Genomic DNA, 24,450 nt, shown 5'->3' on the forward strand with positions numbered 1-24,450 from the left:
TACCATAGGCCTGATCACTTCACTTGTTACTTGAGAACATTTCCCAACTGTTCTCCTTTACTCTATTATATAGAGTGATGAATTCTAGCCTTAACTGATCTTCCATCTTAGTTCAGCTATCTTTCATTTCTTTTTTTTAATTTTATTTTTTAAATTTACATCCAAATTAGCATATAGTGCAACAATGATTTCAGGAGTAGATTCCTTAATGCCCCTTACCCATTTAACCCATCCCCCCTCCCACAACCTCTTCAGTAACCCTGTTTGTTCTCCATATTTAAGAGTCTGTTATGTTTTGTCCCCCTCCCTGTTTTTATGTTATTTTTGTTTCCCTTCCCTTATGTTCATCTGTTTTATCTTTCATTTCTTAGCACAGCTACTCTTACCCTTTTCTATCTTTCACGAGGTACTGTGGCCTTCTTCCTAGTTCCCTAAGCAAATTATCTGGTTTATTTTTCACATAGAAAAAAATTTATTTTTATTTTAATATAATTTATTGTCAAGTTGGCTAACATACAGTGTGTACAGGGTGCTCTTGGTTTTGGGGGTAGATTCCCGTGGTTCATCGCTTACACACAACACCCAGTGCTCATCCCTGCAGTTCTGTCATTTGTTCTTTCAACTTTTTGCCCAGAATTATCCCTTTTTTCAGGGGAAGAGGTATCCCTCATCTTGCATAATGAATCCCATCATCTTCGCTCTAGATCCCACCCTCTCTTGATTCTTCAGGAACCTTACTTGATTACATCCCATTGTTTCTTTATTTTCCAACTCTCTGTACTAGCTCCTTCTCCTAAACATATAAACATTTCTTCCATCAGTATCACTGTAATACCTTCTAGATTGCATCCTCTCTTTTCCTTTATATCTAAGCTTCTAGAAAGAGTAGTCTAGGTTTGCTGAATTCACTTATTCATTGCACAACCTGCCTTCTGCCCCATCCATACTACTGAAACTGTTTTTTCTTAGTGCATTGATGACTCTATTTAGTACCCACTCCAGTGATCTCTTCTCAGTCTACATCCTGCGTGACCTCAAATGCCAAAGGCATTTGAGAATGTTGACCACTTTTTCCTTCCTAAAGCTCTTTCTTCTTTTAATTTCATGACCATTCTCTCTCTAGGTTGTCCTCTCACCTACCTGGCTGTTGCTTCCAATCCTCCTCTGTTTCCTCTTTTCTCCTGCTCTCAAATGTTGGGTATCCTCAGGGTTTTGTTCTTTTTATTTTTCTCATTTTGTATACTCTCTCTGTACAATCTCATTCATGTCTATTGCTTGTTGTGCCACCTATATATTTCTCCTACCACTCCAAAAGTCACATCTTTAGCCAAAGCCTGTTTTCCTGAATTTCTGGTTGGTCTATCCATCTGCCCCAAAACATGACATACCCACCTAAGTGTTCTAGCACCTCCCTACCCATTTGTGCTTGAGTGATTTTGCTAACACACAAATATGATTATATAACTTTCTGACTAATGCCTTTTATTATAGGGGCTTGTAACTTATTTTTGAATCGTGAACCTTTGGAGGTATATGATGAAAGCTGTACACACCCCTCAGAAAATTTATGTTTTGGAGGTATGCATGTATCTTAAACCCTATCCATGCAATTCTGTTCAGGATCCTGGCTTTACTGGCTGTCTCCTGTGGGACAAAGACCAGTCTTTCTGGGTCTGTTCCCCATGATATGTCTCCTGCCTCCCTGCACCACCCATTTTGACTTTTTCCACTGACCTCCATGTAGTCTGTGTTCCATTCATATGGAACTACTTACAGTTCCTTTTTACATTGTGTCATTTCATGCTTATTAAGTCATTTCAATTACTGTTTTCTCTGGGTAATGTCCTTGTCCACAGTAGCATCTACCTCATGAACTTATTTTCGTCTTTCAGGACTCAGCTCACATCTCTCTTCAGTGAAGCCTTCGCTAACTGACATGAATAGGCAGAGATATTTGCTCTTCTTTTTGAGTTGTAACTGTACTGAATCTCTGTTTTTGTACTAGGCGCACTGCATGATAATACTTTATTTACCTGCCTGATTCTACCAAACTACAATTTATTATTTGTCTGTGAACTTCCAGTATCAAGCATACTGACACATAGTAATTTTGTTCATTTGACACCTTTTGTTAAGCACTGTTCAAGACACTAAAGAATCAGCAGTGACAAAGTCACTGTCTCTTGGATCTTATATTCCTGGTGGGACAACACAAAACAGTGAGCAAATAAATAAGAAAATATTGTATGTCTGATAGAGATAGTGCTGTAGAGGAAAATAAAGTAAAGGGGTATAGAAAATGCTGTGAGTATTGGATCCTATTTTATATAGGATGATCAGGGTAGGCCTCATTGAGATGTTGGTGCTGGACCAAAAACCTGACAAGGGGGAGAGAGAAAGCTATGTGAATATCTGTGACAAGAGCATTCCAAGCAGGAGGGATGTTAAGTACAGAAGCCTCATGTGCTAAACTAGTTTGATGAACAGCAAGGAGAACAGTGTGCCTAGAGCAGAGTAAATGAGTGGGAAGGGGGTAAGAGATGAGGTTAGAGAGTAGTATAAGACTAGATTGTGTAAGGACATTGAAAGAATTTTGGTGTTTACCCTTGAGATGGGAAACCATTGGAGAGTTTAGTGTCTGGGAATGACAGAATCTGACTTAATGTTATAAAAGTGTTACACTGGCTGCCCTGATAAAAATACACTGTTAGGGGAATGGGGAGAAAGGCAGAAGCAGGGAGATGAGTAGTAGGGTGTTTCCATAATCCAGGTGAGAGATAATAGTGGTTTGGACCAATGTGATAACAGTAGAGGTCATAAAGAGTGGTCATATACTCAATGTGTCTTAAAGGGAGAGCTGGCTGAGATTTCCTCACAGGTTGAATATGGGGTATGAGAGAAACAGGAGTCAAAAATTATGCCCAGGTTTGTGGCCTAAATGATCCAGAAGGATGAACTTACCATTTAAGTAAAATGGAGAAGACCATTGGAAAGGCAATATTGAGGAAAACTGATCAGGAGATCAGTTGTTTACATGTTAAATATAAGTACCTATTAGATATTAAAGTGGAAATGCCATATAAATGGAAATAACAGGTAAGCAGTTGGCTGCACAAGTCTGGAGTTCAAGGAAACAGACTAGGTTGGAGACAGATTTGGGAGTCATCCACTTAAATATCTGTGCCATTCAATAAGATAGCCACTTGTTACATGTGAGTATTTAAACTTAATTTAAAATCCAGGGTGCCTGACTGGCTCAGTTAGAAGACCATATGATTGGGGTCATGAGTTTGAGGCCCACACTGGGTGTACAGATTACTTAAATGTTTTAAGGATTGAGCTCTGCAATACTATAGGTTGGGAGGTCAGGGAGATCAGCAAAGAAGATTGAAAAGAAATGGTGAGTAAGGAGGTAACTTATAAGAATGAGGGAGTGATCTCCTCTGTTAGATGCTGCTAACAGGCCAAGTAAGATGAGGACTAAGAATTAGCCATTAGGTTTATTAAAGTAAAAGTCACTGATGTTCTCTGTGAACAATTCTTTGGAGTAGTAGAGATGAAAGTTTTACTGGAGTGGGTGGGTTCACAAGAGAATGGGAAGATATGAATTGAATATAGTCAATAGAGACAATACTTCCAAGAAGTTTTGCTGTGTGTAGAAGCAGAAAATTGGGGCAGTGGTAAAGAGGTAGGTGAGATCAAGGGAGATTTTGTTATTTTAAAGATAGGACTGTGTGGAACAGAGATAGAATATTAGATTATGCAAGAGGAAGAGGAGAGGATTGTTGGGGAGATGTTCTAGAATAAGCAAAGGAAGGAAGTCTAGTGCATAACTGGAAAGGTTGGCCTTAAAGAGGAGCAGGGGCAGTTTATATTAACAGAAGGGAAGGTAGATTAGTGTGTACACAGGCACAGTGGGTGGTTAGATGTGGCAGTGAGAGCTTGTAGAAGTTCTCTTGTGACTGCTTTTAATTCTTTCTGAAGTAGGAAGCAGATATTTGCCATATATGAGAATGGGAGAAGAGAAGGTATAAAATAGCCCTCTAGAAGGAGAAGGAGTGGAGAATGTATAGACTAGGGAAGTATAGAGTTGCCAGACAACTCTAAGGACTTGCATAAAGTTAGTGGTCACATGTTTAAAATGAGACATCAGTATGGTTGTATGATTTCATACAACCATATTCAGCTGATGATGCACAATAAATATTTTGAATTTAATTCAGTTGTGTGGAAGATCAAAGGGAAGTCTTCATCAAGAAAGTAACATTAAAATTTTTTTTAATGTTTATTTTTTTACATTTATTTATTTATTTTTGAGAGACAGAGCACAAGTGGGGGATGGGCAGAGAGAGAAGGAGACACAGAATCCGAAGCAGGCTCCAGGCTTCGAGCTGTCAGCACAGAGCCCAATGCAGGGCTCGAACTCACAAACTGTGAGATGATGACTTGAGCCTAAGTCAGATGCTCAACCGACTGAGCCACCCAGGCGCCCCAATGTTTCTTTATTTTGAGACAGAGAGAGAGAGACAGAGTGTAAACAGGGGGAGGGCAGAGAGAGAAGGAGACACAGAATCCGAAGTAATCTCCAGGCTCTGAGCTGTCAGCACAGAGCTGGAGCTCGAACCCACGAACCGTGAGATCATGACCTGAGCCGAAGTTGGACGCTTAACTGACTGAGCCACCCAGGTGCCCCAAGAAAGTAACATTTGAACTGGCTCTTGAAGAATATGATGGAATTTGATAATTGGAGAGGAGGGGTAAGGACTTTCCAGGTGGAGGCAGCAATATGTGCAAAGGCCCAAAGGCAAGGAAGAGCAGAGTATATTCCTTGAAAATTTGGAAATCACTGTTGTAGTCTGTGGTCTACCAAATATACAACATAGCGACTATGTAAGGTTAGACAGGAAGAATGTGCCTCATAGCATGTTATAAATAATAAACAAGCTCACTAAATGCTATTTCTATACTTTATTCAGATGCTCTTAATGCTCAACAGTACAGAGTCCTCATTGGTAACCGGGAATGGATGATTAGAAATGGTTTTGTTATTAATAATGATGTAGATGATTCCATGACTGAACATGAGAGAAAAGGTCGGACTGCTGTATTGGTGGCCGTTGATGGTAAGATTTTCCTAAGTACACGATGACTCAATTTTGTGATCTCAGTTATTTTACGTATATTTTTGACAGACATCTGAACTTGAGGGTTATTCAGAAGCAGCCTAAATGAAAAGTGAAAATGTTAGCAATACATAATTGTTACTGATTAATTTAGAATTCTCATGCATTTATCTGGCTTTATTAATTTCCTCTATAGTCTAACCTATGTTTTAAAAAAATAATCAAGGATTTTTTAAGACCTAAAAATAACATAGCATTAGAGTAATAGCAAAATACAATAATATCTATAATCTTATCATCCTAACTCAGTGTCCATTTTAATTGCATGTATTCCATTTCTGGTTTTTGGTTTGTGTGTGTGTGTAATATATATGTACAGAATTATAACATTAGTACATATATACCATTTTTAAATGGGTTATTTTGCATATATATTTTACCTTAATAAAGTTGAATAAAAGTTAAAATTCCTTGTACACATACTATTTTCTTTTTCTTTTTCATTTGCTGTATTCATAAATATTTTCCAATTTTAATTCTGCATAATTTATTATATACTGTAATTAAATCATTCCCTTGTTGGAAATTTAAGCTATTCCTAATATTTCGTTATTATACATAACACTACGATGAACATCTTTGAGGTTTTAGGTGCTTTCTTTTGTTAAATTATTTCTTAGGGAAAATTTCTAGCTGTAAGATTAATTAGTCAACATTTATAATCCTTGCTAAGTATGAAGGCAGTATCTTAACTATGACCTTAACTAGGTCTAGGAAGAAGCATAAAATATTTACTTTTGTTTTTAAAAGAAAATAAAATTAATAAAATAAAATAATTACTTGCAGTGATTTCTTTCCCCCAGTTATAAAATGGCAGTTTGTCTCAATTCTCCCCTTTCACCTTAAAAAGAAAAAAAAAAGTATTAGTTTTCAGTTTCATTTGCCTTTAAATGAACTAAAGTTGTTTGGGGGCTATTGGCCAGTACTTCTCAAAGGAAAGAAAGAGTCTTTTAGTATCCAATAAGGTCTCTCTTTTCATTTTCTATTCTACTTTCATTTCATATTACTACCTTCATTAATAATCCCTATGTCACTCTGAAATTTTCACACCTAAATATGGAAGTTTGTTGCAAGTTTGGTGGAATACAGTCTGTGTGGGCTTGGAGACATTTTGAGTTAAGCTAAGCCCTGAACAATTTTACTTAACAAAATTAATTTCTTTCTCAAATTTTAAGTTAGAATATTATTATGCTTTCACCATATTCCAAACTGTCTTATTTTCTGGTGCTCCTTTATTAGATGAGCTGTGTGGCTTGATTGCTATTGCTGATACAGTGAAGCCTGAAGCAGAATTGGCTGTCCATATTTTGAAATCCATGGGCTTAGAAGTAGTTCTGATGACTGGAGACAACAGTAAAACAGCTAGATCTATTGCTTCTCAGGTAATTGATTTACATAGTTGTTGGGGTGGTGGTATGTAGTAACTTCTAATTCTTCACATACATTTTGTTTCTTGCTTTCAAGTGCTAAAAAAATCATATGACCTATTGTTTTCCTTATCACTGATTATCCATATCTGATTCCTTAAAGAACAATTAGCATGCTGTGTGGGAAGGACTTTGGTCTTTGTGTGTTACTAAAAAGCCATTTACCTAATCCATGAGATGCTTCAGTGACACCATACACTAGTTTCTGTTGATACTTCCTTTGAAATGTTACTTATACTCTTTACCAGCGTTGCCAGCCTAAGCCAGGCTCAATCACTAAGCCAGGTGCTCAATCTCTCATGTCTAAAATACAGCAATAGCTCCAGGCACTTCCTTCTCTAGTCCATCCTGAACATCACTGGTGGAACCATCTCCTAATGTACCACTTTGACATAGTTTTCTGCTACTGACCCCCACATTTGCCTTACCTGCAGAACTTTTCTCACATTAGTCTTTTCTATTTCAGAATGCCTTCTCCTTTCTTCTATTAAATAACACAAGTAATATATGGAAACATTCTTATATAAAAAATGCAGGAGGAGGGGTGCCTGGGTGGCTCATTCGGTTAAACATCCAACTTCAGCTCAAGTCATGATCTCACAGTTGGTGAGTTCGAGCCCTGCATCAGACTCTGCTGACAGCTTGGAGCCTGGAGCTTGGAGCCTGCTTTGGATTCTCTGTCTGCCTCTCTCTCTGCCCTTCCCCTGCTCATTCTCTCTCTCTCTCTCTCTCTCTCTCTCTCCCCCCCCTCAAAAATAAATAAACATTAAAAAATTTGGGGGAGGGGCACCTGCATAGCTCAGTCAGTTAAGCATCCGACTTTGGCTCAGGTCATGATCTTGCTGTTTGTGAGTTCAAGCCCTGTGTTGGGCTCTGTGCCTGGAGCCTGCTTTGGATTCTGTGTCTCCCTCTCTCTCTGCCCCTCCCCCACTCATGCTGTGTCTGTCTCTCTCTCTCTCTCTCAAAAATAAAAAAAAATTAAAAAATTAAAAAATTTAATGCAGAAGGATACAAATCAAAAAGTTTAAGTTACCCTTTTCCCAAACTCCCTGTCCAGTCCTACCCCCACTTTTTTTAAAAACTTTTTTTAATGTTTATTTGGTTTTGAGAGAGACAGAGACAGAATGCAAGTGGGTTAGCGGCAGAGAGAGAGGGTGACACAGAATCTGAAGCAGGCTCCAGGCTCTGAGCGGGTAGCACAGAGCCTGACGTGGGGCTCAAACTCATGAGATGTGAGATCATGACCTGAGCTGAAGTCGGATGCCCAACTGACTGAGCCACCCAGGCACCCCCTACCCCAACTTTTTCACATGCATGTGTGTTCATATACGAATGTATAGTTCTGGTATTTTCAACATAAATTACATCATTTTTCTACAGATTGTTCATTCAGCCCTTTGCGCTTTTTTTAAGTGTTTATTTTTATTTATTTTGAGAGTGTGTTCGCATGCACAGGGGTGGGGGAGAGGGGCAGAGAGAGAGAGGGAGACACAGAATCCAAAGCAGGCTTCACTCAGTGCGGAGTCTGACATGGGGCTCGATCTCACGACTGTGAGATCGTGACCTGAGCCAAAATCAAGAGTCAGACGCTTAACGCCACCCAGGTGCCCCAGCACTTTTTTTTTTGGTAACAAAATACATTCCTTGGAGCTTTATCCATATCTGAAAAAACAAAATTATTTTATTCTTTCAAAATTACTACATGGAATCCCATGGTAGGAATGTGTCATAATTTACTTAACCATTCCTCTCATGATGGGTATTTAGGTGATTTTGAAAATTTTGTTGTTACAAACAGGGCAGTAATGTACATCCTTAGATATACATCTTTTTTTTTTAGGGGGTGGTGGTTTTCACAGTGCTTTCATTTTGTATTTATTTTTTTAAATTGTATTGTAGTTCCAGTATAGTTAACATATAGTGTTATATTAGACTCAGGTGTACAACATAGTGATTCAACAGTTGTATACATTACTCAGTGCTAATCATGGTAAGTGTATGCCCCTTCACCTATTTTATCCATCCCCTCACCTAACTCCCGTCTAGTAGCCATTAGTTTGTTCTCTATAATTAAGAGTCTGGTTTTTGGTTTGTCTCTGTCTTTCCTTGTTTATTTGTTTTGTTTCTTAAATTACACAAATGAGTGAAATCATGTGGTATTGATCTTTCTCTGGATGAATTATTTCACTTAGTATCATACCCTCTAGATCCATCTATGATGTTGCAAATGGAAAGATTTCATTCCTTTTTATGGCTGAGTAATATACCACTGTATGCATGTATGTATGTATATATGTTTGTATATATATATGTGTGTGTGTGTGTGTGTGTGTATACACACCACATTTTCTTTATCCATTCATCTATCAATGGATATGGGCTGCTTCCATATCTTGGCTATTATAAATAATGCTGCAAGAAACATAGCAGTGCATTTATCTTTTTGAATTCGTGTTTTCATGTTATTTGTGTAAATACCCAGTAGTGGAATTACTGGATCAAATGGTAATTCTATTTTTAATTATTTGATGAATCTCCATACTGTCTTCCACAATGGCTGCACCAGTTTGCATTCACCAGCGGTGCATGAGGGTTCCTTTTTCTTCACATCCTTGCCAATATCTGTTGTTTCTTGAGTTTTTTATTTTAGTCATTCTGGAAGGTGTGAGGTGATATCTCATTATGGTTTTGATTTGCATTTCCCTGATGTTGAGTAATGTAGAGCATCTTTTCATGTGTCTGTTGGCCGTCTGTCTTCTTTGGAGAAATGTCTTTATATGTCTTCTGCCCACTTTTAAATTGGATTGTTTGTTTTTTAGGTCTTGAGTTTTATAAGTTCTTTCTATATTTTGATACTAACCCTTTATCATATATGTCCTGTGCAAATATCTTCTCTCATTCCATAGGTTACCTTTTAGTTTTGTTGATTGTTTCCTTTGCTCTGCAGAAGCTTTTTATTTTGATGTTGTCCCAGTAGTTTATTTTTGCTTTTGTTTCCCTTGCCTCGGGAGACATGTCAAGTAAGAAGTTGCTACAGCAGAGGTCAAAGATGTTGTTGCCTGTTTTCTCCTCTAGGATTTTGGTGGTTTCTTGTCTCACATTTTGGTCTTTCATTCATTTTGAGTTTTATTATGGTGTAAGAAAGTGGTCCACTTTCATTCTTTTGCATGTTGCTGTCTAGTTTTCCCAACACCATTTGTTTAAGAGACTTTTTTCCTTCGGTTATTCTTTCCTGTTTTGTCGAAGATTAGTTGACCATATAGTTCTGGGTCCATTTCTGGATTTTCTGTTCTGTCCCATTGATATATGTGTCTGTTTTTGTGCCAGTACCATACTGTTTATTACTACATGTTTGTAGTATATCTTGAAATCTGGGATTGTGATACCTCCAGTTTTGTTCTTTTTTCAAGGTAGCTTTGGGTCTTTGGTGGTTCCATGCAAATCTTAAGATTATTTGTTCTAGTTCTATGAAAAATGCTGTTGATATTTTGATAGAGGTTGCATTAATTCTGTATATTGCTTTGGGTAGTATGCACATTTTAACAATATTTATTCTTCTAACACATGAGTAAGGAATATCTTCTGATATGTTTATGTCATCTTTGATGTCTTTCATCAGTGTTTTATAGTTTTCAGAATACAAGTCTTTCACCTCCTTGGTTAAGTTTATTCCTATGTATTTCATTATTTTTGGTGTAATTATAAATGGTATTGTTTTCTTAATTTCCTTTTCTGCTACTTCATAATTAATGTTTAGAAATGCAATGGATTTCTGTGTATTGATTTTGTATCCTGTGACTTTACTGAATTCCCTTATCAGTTCTAGTAGTTTTTGGGTGGCATCCTTAGGGCTTTCTATATATAGTATGATTTAATCTGCAAATAGTGAAAGTTTTACTTCTTTCATACCAATTTGGATGTCTCTTAGGTCTTTGTGTTGTTTGACTGCTGTGGCTAGGACTTCTAGTACTATGTTGAATAAATGTGGTGAGAGAGGACATCCTTGTTTTGTTCTTGACCTTAGGAGAAAAGATCTCAGTTTTTCACCACTGAGGATGATGTTAGCTGTGGGTTTTTCATATATGGCTTTTTTTATGTTGAGATATGTTTCCTCTAAACCTACTTTGTTGAAAGTTTTTATCGTGAATTGATGTTGTACTTTGTTAAATGGTTTTTCTACATCTACTGAAATGATCATATGGTTTTTATCCTTTCTTTTGTTATGTAATGTATCACATTAATTGATTTATAAATATTGAACCACCCTTGTTGCATCCTGGGAATAAATCCCACTTGGTTTTGGTGAGTGATTTTTTTAAATGTATTGTTGGCTTTGGTTTCCTAATATTTTGTTGAGGACTTTTACATCTGTGTTCATCAGAGAGATTGGCATGTAGTTCTCTTTTATTGTAGTGTCTTTGTCTGATTTTGATATTAGAGTAATGCTGGCCTCATTGAACTTATTTGGAAGTTTTTATTCCTTTTCTATATTTTTGGAACAGTTTTAGAAGAATAGGTATTACCTCTTCTCTAAATGTTTGGTAGAATTCTGTGAAGCCATCTGGCCCTGGACTTTTATTTGTTTGGAGTTTTTTGATCAATTGATTCTATTTTCATTGTTGGTAATCAGTCTTTTCAAATTTTATTTTCTTCCTTACTCAATTTTGGGAGGTTATATGTTTTTAGGAATTTATGCATTTCTTGTGGGTTGTCCAATTTGTTAGCATATAATTTCTCATAACATTCTTTTATAATCCTATGTATTTCTGTGGTATTTGTTGTTATTTCTCATCTTTCATTTCTCATTTTGATTATTTGAGTACTATTTTTAAAAATATTCTTTATTTAATCTTATTTTTTTAAGTTTATGTATGTATGTATGTATGTAGGTAGGTAGGTAGGTAGGTAGGTATGTAGTCTCTACTCCCAACATGGGACTCGAACTCACAGTCCTGAGATCAAGAGTCACATGCTCTTCTGACTGAGCCAAGTGCCTCGAGTCCTATAGATAGATAGATAGATAGATAGATAGATATTTTGATGCGTCTGGCTAAATGTTTATCACTTTTGTTGATCTCTTCAAAGAACTGGCTCCTGGTTTCATTGATTGCTTTTAGTTTGTATTTTACTTATTTCTGCCCTAACATTATTATATAATTCTTTCTCTGGTTTTGGATTTTGTTTGTTCTTTTTCTAGCTCCTTTTTGTGTAAGGTTTGGTTAATTATTTGAGATTTTTCTTGCTTCTTGAGGTAGACCTGTTTTGGTGTAAACTTCCCTTTTAAAACAGCTTTTGCTGCATCCCAAAGATTTTGGCCATTTTGTTTTCATTTGTCTCCATGTATGTTTTGATTTCCTCTTTGAATTCAGGATATATCCATTCATTGTTTAGTAGCATGTTATTTAGTCTTTCCAGGTTTTTTCTTGTGGTTGACTTCTAGTTTCATAGCATTGTGGTTGGAACAGATGCGTGGTATGACTTCAGTCTTTTTGAATTTGTTGAGATTTGTTTTGTGGCCGAACATGTGATCTATTCTGGAGAAAATTCTGTGTGCACATGAAAAGAGTGTGTATTCTGCTGTTTTAGGTTGGAATGTTCTGACTATATCTGTTAGATCTGGTCCAATGTGTCCTTTAAAGCCACTATTTCCTTGTTGGTTTTCAGTTTGGATGATATATCCATTGATGGAAGTGGAGTGGTGAAGTCCCCTTACTAGTATTACTATTAATTACTTCCTTCATGTTTCTTATTAGTTGCTTTATGTATTTTGGTTCTCTCATGTTGGGTGCATAGATATTTACAATTTTTACATCCTGTTAGGTTGTTCCTTTTATGATTATATAGTGCTCTTCTTTGTCTCTTGTTACAATCTTTACTTTAAAGTCTATTTTGTCCTATACAAGTATTGCTACCCTGACTTTGTTTTCACTTCCTTTTGTATGATAAATGTTTTTCCATACCTCACTTTCAATCTGCATGTGTCTTTAGGTCTGAAATGAGTCTTGTAGCACATATATGGGTCTTACTTTTTAATCCATTCACCCAGTGTCTTTTGACTGAAACGTTTAGTCCATTTACATTCGAAGTAATTATTGATAGCTATATACTTGTTACCATTTTGTTACTTGTTTTATGGTTTTTTGCAGTTCTGTCTTCCTTTGTTTTGTTGCTCTTTTCTCTTATGGTTTTCTGGCTTGTTTTAGGGACATACTTGGATTCCTTTCTTTTTAGTTTTTGCATATCTATTACTGATTTTTGATTTGTTATTAACATTAGGTTTATATATAACATTATATGCATATATCAGTCTGTATTAAGCCGATGGTTGCTTAAGTTTGAAGCCAGTTTTTACTCCTCTCCCCTATTTTTTAGGTATATGGTGCCTTGCTTTACATCCTTCTATTTTGTGAATCCCTTGACAAATTTTTGTAGATATACTTAATTTTACTGCTTTTGTGCTTCCTACTTTTCTTACTCTTACTTATGGTCTTTCCTTTTCACTCAGTGAGTCCACTCTAAGATTTCTTATAAGACTGGGTTAGTGGTAATGAATTACTTTAACTTTTGTTTGTCTGGGGAACTCTATTTCTCCTCCTATTCTGAATAATAGCCTTGCTGGAAAGAGTATTCTTCGTTGCAGGTTTTTTTCCTTTAGCACTTTGTATCATGCCAGTCCCTTCTGGCCTGCAAAATTTCTTCTGAAAAATCTGCTGATAGCCTTTTGGGTTTCCCTTGCATATACCTGTTTTCTCTTACTGCTTTTAAAATTCTCCCTTTATCACCCCCTTTTACCATTTTAAATACTCTGTCTTGTTGTGGGCCTTCTTGGGTCAGTTTTGTTGGGGCTTCTCTGTGCCTCCTGGATCTGAATTTCTCTTTCCTTCCCCAGATTAGGAATGTTTTCAGCTATTATTTCTTCAAACAAATTTTCTGCCCTATTTTCTTTTTTCTCCTTCTGGGATCCCTATCATGTGAATGTTATTACTCATGATGGCATTGCTATGTTCCCTTAGTCTATTTTCATTTTTTATTATTTTTTTCTCTATCCTGTTCACCTTGATTGCTTTCCATTACTCTCTTCTTGAGGTCATTGATCTGTTGTTCTGCTTCCTATACTCTCCTGTTTGTTCTCTCTAGTATGTTTTTTAAATTTTTAAAAAATATTTATTTATTCATTTTGAGAGAGACAGAGTCAGCATGAGTAGGGGAGGGGCAGAGAGAGAGAGAGAGAGAGAGAGAGAGGGAAATGGAATCCCAAGAAGGATCTGCACTGGCACTGGCAGTTGTGGAGCCTGTTGTGGGGCTCGAACTCACAAAACTGTGAGATCATGACCTGAGCCAAAACCAAGTTGGACACTTAACTGACTGAGCCACTCATGTGCCCCTCTAGTATATTTTTAATTTCAGTTACTGAGTTCTCCATCTCCTTTTGCTTCCTTTTTATGTTTCCTATCTCTTTGTTGACAGTCACACTGAAGTCTCCACTGTTTTCTCAAGTGCAGTGACTATCCTTATGCCTATTACTTTACATTATCTATCAGGCGTATTATTTTCATTTCATTTAGCTCTCTTCCTGTGATTTTGTCCTTTTTTTTCATTTTGTGATATATTCCTCTGTCCCTTCATTTTGTCTAACTCTCTGTGTCTGTTTCTCTGTCTTAGGAAAGTCAGCCATGTCACCTGATCTTGAAAGTAATGGCCTGCAGTGCAGTGTCCCCTGTTCACTAGAACCTGGCACTCAGGGATGTCTCCTATGTGTGTTGTGTGCACCGGATTATTTTGGCTGTGCCACGTTTGCCTTCAGTTCACTTGTCTGCAGTGGCTTTCTTTGCCTGTTGGTGGGAAAGGTTTGGTCCTTGTGGTCTTAGTGAGCCATTCTGGGGCCACCTTGGGCATGAGTTGAGTCAGACCAGGTTTTTGCCAGAGATGCAGTACCACTGAACTACAGGGTGCTCTCCCTGTGTTGTCCCCTGAGGTTTCCCTGAGGTCCCCTGAGGTTCCCCTGAGAAGCTTTTTTTGGTGAGCGGAGCCTGCCATCTGACCCTATGAGTTGGACTGGTGTGTGTGGTTATCTTCCCCTCTGTCTGGGACTGGAGTTGCTGTATAGTGGTTCTGACCCCCTATTGGGGCTGCTTGCACACTGCCAGGCTCGTGGCACTGCTTTGGATGGGCTCCGGCCAATGGCATATTGGAGGGGGCAGGTGTGCATGAGAAAGTGGGGGCAGGGCCTGGGGTTCCAGAATGGTCTGTGCTGGCCTGCTGTGGGAAGGGACCTGTAGCCTCCAGGGAAAACTTCTGCATCTGGCCAAGTTGGAGGGAGTGGATCTGCAGAAGGGCATAGCGGCAGGGAGAGAGTTGGCACTGCACTGGTTACCACAGGTGTTTGTATATCTAGGCTGGGGCCAGGGGAGGGAAATGCTGCCTGCTGGTTCTTTTGTTCTTAGAGAAGTCTCCCAAAGGTCTCTGCCTCTATAGTACACAAATCTCCTTCCTGTATATCCCAGGCGTTTTTCAAACTGCTGCTTCTATGCTGTATCTCAGTGGGATTGTTTGTTGTGCTGTCTCTTTAAGTGGGAAGACTCAGTTTCCTATTGCCCACTGGCTCTCCCAGAGCTGAACCAGCTGATTTTTAAAATTTTTTAAATTCCAGGTTTCTAGACTCACTGATTGTAAGAACTTACAAAGCCTGGCCCCTCTGGTTCTCAAAATTCTATGAGAACCTGCCTTCCCTGTGCAGGCCCCTGTGCCCAGGGCACCTGATGTAGGGGGCTGTTCCTCTCTTCCCGCTCCAGACTCACTGCACCCCTCCCTCCCACAGACTGTCCCACGAGTCCACCTGGCTCTGGGCTGTATCTCCCTCTCCACACATTCCTCAACATGGCCCTTTCTCTTTACCTAACTGTGGCAGTCTGTTCTGTCAGGCCCTATGCTGTTCTCTGGATCAGCCACATCACTGTGGATGACCCAGGTTGCATCTATGGGATGAGGTTAGCCCAGGATCCCCCCACTTTGCCATCTTCCCTGGAAGTCAAACATAAATATTTTTATACATGTATAAGTATGTCCAGAATATAGCTAGAAGTGGAATTGCTGAATTAAATGATGTGTACACTTTGATAGATGCTGCCAAATGCCCTCCAAAAACATGATAACTGTTTACACGCTCACCAAGAGTGCATATGAGAGCTGATTTCTCTATATCCTTACTATCACTAGATACTACCAATTTTTGCAATTTGGGACATCTGGTGGGTAGAAACTGATGGCTCACTATTGCTCCATTCTATTTCAGGTACTAGTAATATTTCTTGAAATGAATTGAGTTTATTTTTCCTCATGTAGGTTGGCATTACTAAGGTGTTTGCTGAAGTTCTCCCTTCTCATAAGGTTGCTAAGGTGAAGCAACTTCAGGAGGAGGGGAAACAGGTTGCAATGGTAGGAGATGGAATCAATGACTCTCCAGCTCTGGCAATGGCTAATGTTGGAATTGCCATTGGCACAGGTACAGATGTAGCCATTGAAGCAGCTGATGTGGTTTTAATAAGGGTAAGTCCTGTGGCCTGAACATTGAGGTCTGTGATACTGCTCTACCTGGTCAGGGATAGTGTCATAAAGTATATGGAATAGAACAATTCTTTCTAATTCCTGTGCTCCCAGCCATTGAGACGGAGAATTGAAGATGGGAGTATGAGAAGTCATACTAATTACTTTCAGACTTTCTCAATCCAGCAAAGCAAATGAGAATGACAAGCTTCTAAAGAATAAGATTGGGGAATATACTTATAATAAAAATTATCTTCAACAAACACTTGCTGAGATTATTTTAAGGGATATAATGCACATAGCATCATACAATGCAAGAAGTGTTTTCTAGACCCCTGAGAAAAAGTCCTGAAAAACATCTTCCAAGGCTGACTGAAATTTTTAGCAATATTTAAGATTTATAGTTAAATTATATATTTAAGATTTATAATATTTAAGATTTATTACCTACCCTAAGGTATACATCATCTGCAAAATCACAGTATCAAATACAAAAGTACTAGTTAAGTTAAAGTCTCTCACTAATATCACAAATATTTCTGTTCTCAGAATGATCTTCTGGATGTAGTGGCAAGTATTGACTTATCAAGGAAGACAGTCAAGAGGATTCGGATAAATTTTGTTTTCGCTCTAATTTATAATCTAGTTGGAATTCCCATAGCTGCTGGTATGTGACTATTAACTAGTATTGCTTTTCCTCTGAAGTCATTAGAGACCTATCGTATTGGAAGCTTCAGTCTTATTACTAGTTTTGAGCTCAGTTTTTTCCTTTTCAAATTTTTATTTAAAATTCTAGTTAGTTAACCTATAGTGGAGTATTGGTTTTAGGAATAGAATTCAGTGATTCATCACGTACATACATACAATACCCAGTGTTGAGCTCAATTTTTATATGTAGCCTCCTGGTATGGTGAGAGGTAATATTAACATCAATAATGATAATTTCAAGCAATGTTCATCACAGCCTAAAAGGTAAAAGCATTCTGACAGGTTTATTTTAATTTACTTTATTTTCCCCTCCCAACTTTATATTTAAAAAAATTTCAGGGGCGCCTGGGTGGCGCAGTCGGTTAAGCGTCCGACTTCAGCCAGGTCACGATCTCGCGGTCCGTGAGTTCGAGCCCTGCGTCAGGCTCTGGGCTGATGGCTCAGAGCCTGGAGCCTGCTTCCGATTCTGTGTCTCCCTCTCTCTCTGCGCCTCCCCCATTCATGCTCTGTCTCTCTCTGTCCCAAAAATAAATAAACGTTGAAAAAAAAATTAAAAAAAAAATTTCAAAGGAGCACTTGGGTGGCTCAGTCAGTTAAGTGTCTGACTCTTGGTTTCAGCTCAGGTCATGATCTCACGGTATGTGAGATTAAGCCCCGTGTTGGGCTCTGCTCTGACAGCATGGAGCCTGCTTGGGATTTTCTCTCTCCTTCTCTCTCTGCCCCTCACACACGCTGCCTTGCTCTCTAAATAAATAAACATTAAAAAATTTTTTGAAAAAGATTTATAAGGTATATATAAGAAGGAAAAAAGATACAATGAAAACCTGTATAGTCTTCATTTAAATTCACCAGTTAATAATACTTTATTTACTACATTGCTTCATCTCTTTCTCCATATGCTGTCTCACATTTATATTTATTCATATTTATACTTGTACTGTATTTATTTACTTATTTTTTGCTGGATAACAAATTTACTTTTAATCTCACTACTCAAACACAACTATTGTTAGCGTTTTAGTGTCTTTCCTTCCAGTCTTTTTTACTTTGCATCAGTTTTGTGTCTTGTTACATAGGTATAATTATAGCATACAGAGAATTTTTTGCTCCTCACTTAGCATTCTAATAGCCAACACGTTTTGTTTTTTTAAGTTTGGGTACCAGGAGAGAGAGAGAGATTGAGAGAGAGAGAGAGAGAGATTGAGAGAGAGAGAGAGAGGGAGAAAGAGATATTGATTAAAGGAATAAGACCAAGGGAAAGTAATTTAGAATTTTTAAGTAAACACTGGATAATGTCTTGTACTTAGGGACTTGATAGGAGTTAGTAATAACAGAAGAGAAGTAGTTATCACTTTCTTCTTATTCTCTCTGGTTTGAGAGCCAAAGAAAGACATGAAATGATGGAAGAACAATTATAAAGCTGTTTATAAACAGGGACACACAAATGCTGTTTATAAACAGGGGCACAGGGGTGCCTGGGTGGCTCAGTCAGTTAAGCAACCAACTGCAGCTCAGGTCATGATCTCACAGTCCGTGAGTTCAAGCCCCGTGTCAGGCTCAGTGCTGACAGCTCAGAGCCTGGAGCCTGCTTCGGATTCTGTGTCTCCCTCTCTCTCTCCTGCTCATGCTCTGTCTCTCTGTCTCAAAAATAAGTAAAAACATTTAAAAAAATTAAAAAAAAATAAACAGGGGCACAAAAAGTAAAAGAACAGTCCATAGAGATTAATTCATGAAACAAATGATTTTTAAAATTATGCAAGTAATATATGATGACTGTAGAAAAAGTAGAAAAATATAGATAAACACATAAAAAGTTAAAAGTACAATAAGTCTATCTTATCCTTGTCGTATAAACAAATGTTAAAATGTCTATCCAAACCAAGTGTGGTGTGGTACCTGAGTGACTTGGTTAAGTGTCAGATTCTTGATCTCAGCTCAGTCTTGATCTTAGGGTTGTGAGTTTAATCTCCACATTGGGCTCCATGCTGGGTGTGGAGCCTACTGAAAACAAACAAACAAAAGGAAACAAAACAAGTATGGATGAGTTTGTAGAACATGAACTCATACATGATTGGTGGAATTGTGATCTGGTACAGCCACTTTGGAGAACAACTGAGGAATATCCCCCTAAAATTGAGGATGTGCCCATGTTATAATCCAACAGTTTCACATCTAGGTATGTACCTTAGAGAAATTCTCAAGCACATGCACAGGTAGACATGTACAAGAATGTTCACAGAAATACCCTGTTAGTGAAAAATTGGCAGTGACATAAATCTCCACCAACAGAAGGATAAAGTGCTGAATAAATATCAAACAAGGAAATGATTTGTATATATGTATTAGAAACACATTAGTAATCTGTTTAGTACTGACTGCTCTAACTAATCCAAACTTGTTTCCTAGGAGTTTTTATGCCCATTGGTTTGGTTTTGCAGCCCTGGATGGGATCTGCTGCAATGGCTGCTTCATCTGTTTCAGTAGTACTTTCTTCTCTCTTCCTTAAACTGTAAGTATGATGGCTTGCTCATGTTTGTATTTTATGTTCATTTTATCATCCACAGTCAGTTCTTGGTAGGTCTTATTCTTGTATGATAGGCCAAGACTATTCTTAATAATAAATGTTAGCTATATAATTATCATCTTATGTAGTCTTTACCTAGCAAGCATAAGCACTGAGTGGGGTAAAATGTAGTACATTGGCTTCTGAGAAGTAGAATTTCTGATCATGTGACCCCATACATATTTTTTTTGAGCCAGTTTCCTAGCAGGGACTCCCTTTGTAGATCTTCGTGCCAGGCAAATATACTTTCATTTTTGAACATAAAAAGTGTCTGGTTCACATTTGGTTATTTCAAACTAGTATCCTTTTGCATGTGTTCAGTTATAGAAAACCAACTTATGAGAATTATGAACTGCATGCCCGAAGCCACATGGGACAGAAAAGGCCTTCGGAAATCAGCGTTCATGTTGGAATAGATGACACCTCAAGAAATTCTCCTAAACTGGGTTTGCTGGACCGGATTGTTAATTACAGCAGAGCTTCCATAAATTCACTACTGTCTGATAAACGGTCCCTAAACAGCATTGGTACCAGTGAACCTGACAAGCATTCACTTCTGGTGGGAGACTGCAGGGAAGATGATGATACCACATTGTAACAGGCCGCAGAGAGTGCTACTAGCCGATGTTGTTATGCACTGACACAGCATTAGTGATGTTACCTTAACTTTTCAAAATATTGTGGAAGGATTTTATATTGGTCTCATGCCCTGATGTTAAGGATTCTATTTGCATTGCATTTGTCTAATGGCAGAAATATATTTTTTCAGAGTTAGCTCTGAACCTAGCTTTATTTAAAATGAATCTCCAGCCCTTTTTGTTTTCACTAGTAACAGATAAGGTAGACCAGTGAGGTTTACAACAAGTCCTACAATTGAAGATTACTGAATTGCTGCTAAAGTGGTAATGTTTTTTATTTGACCAAAAAGAAAAGGCTCAAGAAAAAGGATAATTTAAAAGTTTCAAGATCTGAGAGCATGATCTTGAGGACATTCTTGAGCTCTCATCCCTGTCAGGTTGGGGAATAATGGCTTTTAAAACACTGTAAAGCATCTGGGTTTAGAAGGAAAACAGTTAGAAACTGTTTAAAAAAAGATGTGCCTTATTTATTACAGGCTTTCTTCCCCCTTATTCTCCCTGCATCTTTGTCTTTGCAATTGCCCTAGTTTGTTTTTTTGTTGTTGTTCTTTCAGCTGAGCTAAGTGTAGGTGATTGATTGATAAAAATAAATGACAACTTTTCCAATATCTTTTTCCTTTCTTTATCTTGTAACCCAAAAAGACCTTAAGGATCCATAGGGTCCCTTGCTTCCTATCTTTCCATTGTTGTAAAAAAATAGATCAGATTCTTCATTCAGTGACTCTCTAGCTCTGTACAGGCTTTTAATTCACTCCTGACGAGTTCCACTCTAAATTGTTCTTAGTCTATTAGCCTCAGTCCAGAAGCCTAAAATGTTGAGCCTCTTCTACAATTAACTTTTTCGAAGATTAACACTACCATCCTTGACATATACGGGTCATGTGAAATTACCTAGATTCACTAAATTTGTCCTTTTTTGGGGAGAGAATACAAGACGGTAACTGGTATATATAATTTAATAGATTTTAAATATATTTTAGTATTTTAGATGACCTCTCAAAATGACTTTAAAGTAATGCTATTACACAAAGCTGCATTTACCAAAAAAAACATAATAAATTTGTAATATAGAAATGAGAATTTCCCTAGGTTGTGATACCTTTTAGCCAAGTCTATACTTTTCTCTAGTTTAAAACATTTGCACTTGCTAGTAAGTGTGGTTTGCAAATTCAGGGGCTGTTTTCAGTGCCATACACATTTAGAAATTCCACTCTGAGTGCCTAGGAGTTAATACACTGATCAGAGATCTCGTACTTGTATCACTATTTAAATTCCTCATTTATTGCAAGATGGATTTCAGATGCAGATTATGGAAGTGAAAATAAATAAATAAGTTCCTAATACTTTGTTCCCATTGCCATATGTAAAGCTGTTGGAACAATGCCAAGCACATAGGATTTGTATTCAGTAAATGTTATTTCTTTTCTCCCCTTGAGGTCAGTAATAAATAATTAATAATAATTTTCTTAGGGCAGAATCTAAAATCAGGTGGGATTGGGGAATGGGTTTCTTCCTCTCCTACTTCTTTTCTCTCTTCTCCTTTCATACACACACAAAAAGGTTTATAACATTATTCCATCCTGTCTTTTCAGATTTGGAAAAAATCTCATTTTTATCTCAACTATCTTTTTTTTCTTTTCAAATTTTTATTTAAATTCCAGTTAGGTAACATACAATGCAATATTGGTTTCAGGAGTAGAATTCAGTGATTCATCTTTTAAATGCAACACCCAGTTATCTCAAGTATCTTAAAGAGAGAATTGAAACTATTGATGAAGGTGCTATTAATCTAGAAAGGCAAACCCATTTTAATGAAATATGAATGAGTTTGTATATCTAGGCTCTTTTTTAGACCAATGCCTATGTCATCTTCCATGCTTCCACTTTGAATTTTAATATTTGTTTTTTATTTTAATTCTAGTGGTCTGTCATACCACAATTTGTTTTTTCTAGAAGAAACAGCCAATATGATAAATGTATAATAGACTTTTGGAAAAAGAAGCACCTTTCTCTCTTTCTCCCTTACTCTTTTCTGTGTCTCTGAAACACTTGAACATAGACAGTTACTACTTTTATTATTATGTTGTTTTTGAGTTGTCCTTTTGTCCCCCACTTGCCAAAGGACCCACATGACCTAAGATAGCAAGAAGAGCAACCTATAGTCTGGGAAAAATCAAGAATTTAATTTCACCTCTTACTATCAGAACAGAAAACATGTTGTTTAGAAAGAATCCTATTTTAAGTATCTGTAGTATCTTTGAATTCCCTACCATAAGTCTCTTTTGTAATCCTGAACTCCTATTAGCTTCATAGAGCAGCTGTATTCACAGGAGAGATGATCTAGGAACAGGATCAAAAACATTGCTTTCAGTTAGTAACTAGCTTTAAGTAACCAGTTACTTGTGAGAACAAATGTTATAAATGTAGATGTGTGTATGTGTTTCTCTGTTTATATACACACATACATATGTATGCACATATTTACCATATAGAGGAAAATGGGTTTATATTTGAATTTGATGTTTGAATATTTGAAATTCCTTATATGTTGCTCCTTTATCACTCTTCTGTATTCACTCAGCACCCATGCCCTCAGTCTGAAGATAACAAGGATGTTTTGATACCCAGTGCTGGTTCTGATTCAACTATGGGGCACCTTTTATCTTAAATATCCAAAGATGCCTTTTGAATTTCAAAGGTTAAAAACACAGCTAGAATATTTAATGTTATAGTTTAAAGAAGTATGGTGGTCAGTGGTGAAAATAGAAATGATATTTTTCCTAGTTTAGTATCAGCATTTTAGAGTGTTAAATTTGATGCCTTGTGAACAAAAAATTTTATACTGTGCTTTAACTTTTTAAAAGCTTGTTTCTTTTTTCAGATGTATTCTTTGTTCAGAATGCTTAAAATAGCACTATAGACAGGATGTTTCCAAAAATTTAAGTGTGCGTATCTTTTATGTACACAGCTTAAAATCAAGAATACATGTTTTTTGAGAATTTTTCTCCATTACTTGTGAATCTTGCTTTAAAATTATTTTTTCCTGATATTTATTTTACTCTATTTTGTTACTTTCTTTGGGTGAGGCATCTGGTTATTGGTTATTTTAATAAGAATAAAAACATTCCTGCAATCACTCCCTTTGGATTTTTGGTTATTTCTTTTCTATATTTAAAATATGTAATCAAATATAAACAATATAGATTCATGCCAAATTATTAGCTGTTTTTAGACTGTTTCTGTAGTCCCTCTGAAAATTTATCTGGTATGAATAACCAGATAAAGCACAAAAGCATGAACTCTTGTTCTTCAGTTAAAGAGCTCCTATAATAGCATTGATAATAGATGCCTTTTGTAGCCAAAACCAGGCATCTCGACCTTATGTTTTCAGTTAAATGTTTAACTGAACATTGTTAAACATTGTTTGGTACCCAAAACAGCAGTGGACAGTGTTGTGCAATAATCATCTGTCATCAAGATATTCAGCAGTTTGTTTTTCCATAAGCATGTAATTGATCATATTTCTGCCAAGGATGTGCCTTCAAATTTGTAATTATAGTATTGTAGAAAAATGTCTTTTTGTCAGTGTCTCTTTTGTTAAACCATTCAATCTTCCGCCAGCAGTTCCAAACTACCCTGTGTTTTTACTTAATTTTTTGACTGTTAATCAGTGATGGGGCAGGATTGGAGACAAGACTACCCATTTGCTAAGAGAGGGAGGGAAGAAAAGTCTGTTTTCCTTTAGTGCCATTCCACCTTCTGTATCATTTCATGAGGATGAAAACCAGAGGAATGTAATTGTCCTCATTTCCTTTGTAGTCTCTAATACATTCTTGATAGATCATCTACCCCAGATGAGCTTAATAGAGGCAAGAGGTTTCCTTGCATTTGGGTGGCCCTATACACTGTTTGAGGATCCTACCCAAAATATATTCCCATACCAAACACTTTTGTGGGTTAAGGAAAGAGTTTTAAAGTTATTGTAAGGAAAAACTCCTTTTTATTTCTCTCCCCCAATCTTGAGAGTATTCAGTTTGGTGAGATAATATTGGAAATAGAAACATAAGATTAAAATCTCTGAACTGTCCCCTTAGCTGGTTGGCCTTCCTCTTCTATTGGTGTCTTAACACTAACCTCCAAGAAGGATGTGCAGTTATAGCAAATCAGAGGTGAGGTCTCAAAACTTTTCAGATAATAAAACAAAGCAAAGCAAAATACCAGAAAACCTTCCTGTTGGGGAATGCTTTTTATGTTAAGGCATTAAAGGCCCTCCTAAAATTCAGAGACAAGAGGGGTAGAGCTTTATCTGTCACAAATTTTACCTAAGGACAGCGAACCTTACTTGCTTAATAGCTTCCTCTTCGTAGCTGTGACCACTACTTGTGGAG

General features: G+C 37.1%; 1 protein-coding gene across 4 annotated transcripts in view; it reads left to right on the forward strand.

The window, feature by feature from the left end:
* ATP7A (ATPase copper transporting alpha) overlaps positions 1-23,199 on the forward strand; it is a 191,110-nt gene extending 167,911 nt beyond the window's left edge. For 3 of the 4 annotated variants that reach the window (XM_043570976.1, XM_043570977.1, XM_043570978.1), the window contains 6 exons: positions 4,977-5,123; positions 6,423-6,565; positions 15,953-16,156; positions 16,703-16,820; positions 19,268-19,370; positions 19,746-23,199. In XM_043570976.1, the coding sequence (XP_043426911.1) occupies positions 4,977-5,123; positions 6,423-6,565; positions 15,953-16,156; positions 16,703-16,820; positions 19,268-19,370; positions 19,746-20,022 (992 nt within the window). In that variant the 3' untranslated portion in view covers positions 20,023-23,199. Of the gene's footprint in view, positions 1-1,491; positions 4,353-4,976; positions 5,124-6,422; positions 6,566-15,952; positions 16,157-16,702; positions 16,821-19,267; positions 19,371-19,745 lie in introns of those variants that run through there. The other variant, XM_043570979.1, reaches the window with a different exon arrangement.
* The last annotated feature ends 1,251 nt before the right edge of the window (positions 23,200-24,450 follow it).

Source organism: Prionailurus bengalensis, chromosome X, assembly GCF_016509475.1.
Source record: "Prionailurus bengalensis isolate Pbe53 chromosome X, Fcat_Pben_1.1_paternal_pri, whole genome shotgun sequence".
NCBI classification, from domain to species: domain Eukaryota; kingdom Metazoa; phylum Chordata; class Mammalia; order Carnivora; family Felidae; genus Prionailurus; species Prionailurus bengalensis.